At 21.3% G+C, this 4,844-nt stretch overlaps 2 protein-coding genes across 2 annotated transcripts; both read right to left on the bottom strand. All coding sequences in view use genetic code 6, as the record gives it.

Annotated features, from left to right (window-relative positions):
- Positions 1 to 357: 357 nt before the first annotated feature.
- Positions 358 to 2,642, bottom strand: IMG5_145620 (sodium hydrogen exchanger family protein, putative; the record flags this gene model as incomplete). Its single annotated transcript, XM_004031130.1, has 3 exons — positions 2,118 to 2,642; positions 1,575 to 2,053; positions 358 to 1,529 (listed from the first exon to the last, which is right to left on the bottom strand). The coding sequence occupies exons 1-3, from the start codon at positions 2,633 to 2,635 to the stop codon at positions 358 to 360; spliced, it is 2,169 nt and encodes a 722-aa protein (XP_004031178.1). The 5' UTR covers positions 2,636 to 2,642.
- Positions 2,643 to 3,518: 876 nt separating this feature from the next.
- Positions 3,519 to 4,844, bottom strand: IMG5_145610 (protein kinase domain protein; the record flags this gene model as incomplete). Its single annotated transcript, XM_004031129.1, has 2 exons — positions 3,519 to 3,796; positions 3,902 to 4,844. 2 exons carry the CDS (start codon positions 4,842 to 4,844, stop codon positions 3,519 to 3,521), a joined length of 1,221 nt encoding a protein of 406 aa, XP_004031177.1.

Here is a 4,844-nt window from a genome sequence, read left to right as displayed (position 1 = left end):
ATATTTATGTTTTACTATATAAAATATTCTTTTTATTAATTAAATTTATTTTTATATTCTTATTATTTTTTTTTAAAAAAATTATGTATTTTATATATATTTATCTTTTTTTATGCCTTAAATATAAATTGCTTTTTTGTACTATGATCCTTATTTTTTTGTATGCTTCTTTATATTTAAGGCCTAAAATTTGACTTAAATTGGTGGCTTTAATGCGATAAGATTAGCTTTAAAACATTTAAAAAATTTTTACTTATATTTTATTTTATTTAAACAAAATAAAATACTAATATTTTAATATGAATTTATTTAATAAATAACAATTAATTTTTTCTTTTTAATACATTAAATTTCAAATCAATAGTTTTATAATTCAATTGAATAATTTCTTTTATTCCCACTATATTTATCACTAAAAGAATCTTTATACTTTTTATCATAAGTTTACTCGATTTATAATGAATTGCTAACTGTATATTCAACATCAAACCTTAATAAAAGAGTTTCCTTAACAACTTTATATTATTTAATTCCTGGCTAAATATAAGTAAAATCTGAAAATCGATTTAATTTTGACTTTTCTAAATTATTAATAACTTCGATTTCTCCTTTAATAACGTATCCTCCATAATTTAAACTAATAAATTAATTAACCATAAGCATATAAAATTAAGATTTTTAGCAATATTCATTAAGATTATTTTCTTCCATATTTTTAAGAGGTCCAGCTTTTTAATCGAAAATTTTAACAAAATAAATAATTGATCTAAGAAATATTTTCTATTAAAAAACTTTATTTTACATCATAATACTTCTAACAACTCCCAAAGGTAAACAAATAAAACTACTATCTATTTAAGTTATTGCGGTTGAAAATGAATTTTCTTCATTATTATTTCTTGTACAGTTTGCGAAATTTAAAAATCCACCAATTCCGATATTTAATGAGAACTCAGGTGTTAGTTTATCTATTACACTACCTGATGTTATTATATAAATACTTTAAACAGGTTTATATTTATTATAAAGTTCTTATTCATGCTACATAGTGAGAGTTTGTTAAGAACTTGTTAATTTATTTAATTATTCAGAAGTTAAAGAACTAAAAATAGGGAATTAAAGAATAAACTATTAAAAAGTAGGAATAGACCATTCAAAAGACATGTTTTGCAAAACATTTTATTTTTAATCTATTCTTTTACATACATTATCAAAATCTTCATTATCTATATATCCATTTTTTTTATATTTTTGCAAAAATTTTTTTTGATGCTAAATAAGATTGAATGCAGCTCTTTTTGTGTGGATTGCTTTAATTACTTCTGAAAAATTGTTTTATAATTCTAGAATGTATTTTTCAGCACGATCAATATTTAATTATAATTCTTAACTTACTTCATTCAAAAAATCTTTCCTTAAAGGAAGTTCTTTTTATACTTCTTTTATTTAATTTGCTATTATTATAAATGAAGTTGATACTTCATAAATAAACGCTAAATGATGGGTTAGGTATTTTTTAGCTAATTTACCTTTTTAATTTATTTATTATTTTTATTTAAAAACATTTTTATTACCTATAAACATTACATCTTTTATTGCAAACATGAATTTAATCAATTTTAAATTAACAAAATTAATATATATTAGATCCCATATTTATAATGGTTTTTTTGTACTTTCTAATTACATGTTTATTCCATCTTCTAATAAATGTGCTGCTTATTCACTTGTTTATGATTTATCATAATGCTCCCACGATAATCTTTTAAGATTTCTTAACAATTTGAATCGGATTTCAGTTAAAATATCAATATCATTAAAACCTGTATATGATGACTTATGAGAATCTTTATTTTATTCAATATCAGTTTTAAATTATGTGATTCCTGATATATTTTCAACTTTATTCCATTCAGCAAGATATAGAAAAGTATTAACTTTCAGTTCTTTTTCTTTTTCAATGCAACTTATGATTAACTCTTTAATAGAATTTTAAAAAATCCTTTTTCTAATATGAGGAATTTAAATTAATTTCAAATATCTGAAAGCAAATCTAATTTTTTAAAATAAATAAATTATAAATATATAACATTATTTTTTCAAATCAAAAAAAAAACCCACAAGTATTTCCATTAATAATCAAAGTAAGACTAGCAATACCGGCCATATAAAGCATAGTAATTTGTTTAAATCTATTATCTTATATATTACTATCAACCATAACCATAAGTGCAAGGGTTAATCCGATAACGCCTCTTAAACCAGTCCAAGTAAGTGCATATATATCAACTTTTGAAATTCCAAAGCCAAATTTTTAAAGTAGAGGATATAAACTAAGAATAGTAATATATCTAGAAAAAATCATTATTACATAAAATAAAAAAAGTTTTATCCAATCCGATACTTAAATTGTTGAATTTTCTTGAATTATTTCAAGTGCAATTATAATTCCGGAAAATATAAAAATTAAAGTTTAGCAAATATATTAAGCAAAAGACCAAATAGTATGTACTGCATGTTCACTTTCTGAATATATTTTTGTTTTCCCATATGCTGACATAAAGAGCCCCAAAAAAACCACAGAAAGTATACCTGAAAAATTTAAAAAAGTGAATTCTGCAATATAAAAACACATATAACAGGTTATAAATGTTACACAAGAAGTAAGAACATCATCTCTTATAATCCTTCGAAGCCAAAAAGAGGCTAAAAAGCCCATTAAAATTCCTAAAAGAGGTCCTCCGATAATAGATCTGAAGAAATTAGAGGAAAGCTCTAAAAAAGAATTATGAGTATTTTTTTCTATATTCAAAAAAAGCTAATAAAAAGTCATTGAAGTTCCATAATTTAATAAACTTTCACCTTCTATTAATGTATATAATTTAATTGAAGAACCTATTTCTTTAAGAATATTTATAATAGAAAGATGATCTGTTGCACTTAAAATGCATGCTATTGTAAATGCGCCCGACCATGATATTTCTGAATCATAATTAAGAATTATTTTTAATGAAAAGGCTAATAAAGTGGCATTTATTAATACACCAGGAATAGCTAATATCATTATATTTACTAATGAACGCTTGAATATATACCAATCTGTATTATATCCACTCTCAAATATTAAAATTGGAATAAAAATTAATTGGATGATATGCGGGTTTATTTTTAATATTTATTATGTACCTTCAAATAATAATTAAAATTAAGAATCAAAATAACCTAAGCATATTCCGCATATTATTAACATTGGATTATAAGGTAATTTTAATTTTTTTTAAATTTCTCGTAAAAGTCCACCTAGAAATAAACAAAAGAAAATAAAAAAAAATAAAACAGGGGAATTCATTTTTATATTTTATAAAACAAATATTTAGTATTATATATATATTATTAAAATTTAATTTAATTTTTAAATATTTTAGTAAAAAGTAAAATTATTTTAATATAATTAAAAAAAAAAAAAATAATTTTAAAAGAATTTATTTTGACAAAATAGAGAAAAAAGAAAAAAAAAATCAAAACTAAGAAATATTAGGATTACTTTAAACCTTTAAAATAAGTTCTTTCATAGTTTCTTTAAATTCGTTAAAACAAATAAAAGAATCTCTATCTTTATCAAATTTTTTAAAAACTTAGGAAATAATTTCGTCACTTAGAAACTCTGCTGTTTTTTATACAAGATATTTGAAATCTTAATAGCATAGTTTCTTATTTTCATCCTAACTATTATTAAATTTATTAAAAAGCAGTTTAATATCAACTTTATAGTAATCAACATAAACAGCTAATCTTTCTGCCATATAATTTGCTTTTTCTTCCACAGTTTTAAGTTTATTAAATAAACTTTCAGTATTCTCAATATTCATGTTTTTTTAAGAACTTTTATTTTTTGATTGACTTTAAAAATTTCTTTTTTCTTCTTCTTCTTGAAGTTATATTTGAAGATTCAAATCTTGAAATTTTTGAAGATCTTTTCTTTTTTGTTAAGCATTTTCATGGGTAGACATTCGAATATTATTATTTTTAAGCCATTTAGTGAATTCATTAAAATCAATTTTATTATCTTCATCTCCATCAAATTTATTAAAAATATATTCGATTTCTTCTCTTGTTAATTGAGGGTCTATTTATCTCATTAATGATTCAAAAGATTTCATATTTAATTTTGAATCTTCTGTAAGTTCAAAGTTTTAAAACAATTCCATCAAATCTGTATTTGTTTTATGTATTTTTTATCTCAAATTATTTATTAAGTACATTGCTTTGTTCTCTAATTGGTATGTCTTTTGTAAAAACTTACTAAAATAATTTCCAAATAGATTATGTCTATATATTTCATCCCAACTTATTCTACTGTTCTCCTCTATTTATAAGCATTTGTATATAAAATTTATTGCTTCTTAGCTTATATTTACTATTCCATTTACTTAAAATTATACTGGAATATTCTTTATATCTTTTAATAATTAATATTAATTTGTTACCCCCCAAGGTGTACACCCATATAACATTTCATAAAATATTAAGCCTATACTCCATATATCACTTTTAGATGTATATTTTTCGTACATTAAAATTTGCGGACTCATATATAAAGGAGTACCAACTAAACTATCTAGCATTTGTCTTCTAAAATTATCAACAGTACGTGCAAATCCAAAATCTGCTAATTTATAAATAGATACTTATGGCTTATTATTTATATGTTATTTAATTAAATATTTTTTATTTTACATCATTTTTATTAGTTTATATTAATATATTCTCAGGTTTTAAATCTCGATGTATTATTCCGTATTTTAATAAATCTAAAAAACCACTTAGAATATTTCTTAGAACAT

This window comes from Ichthyophthirius multifiliis, assembly GCF_000220395.1.
Source record: "Ichthyophthirius multifiliis unplaced genomic scaffold scaff_1120509251128, whole genome shotgun sequence".
In the NCBI taxonomy this organism is placed as follows: Eukaryota; Ciliophora; class Oligohymenophorea; order Hymenostomatida; genus Ichthyophthirius; species Ichthyophthirius multifiliis.
This window is presented reverse-complemented; position numbering and strand designations above follow the sequence as displayed.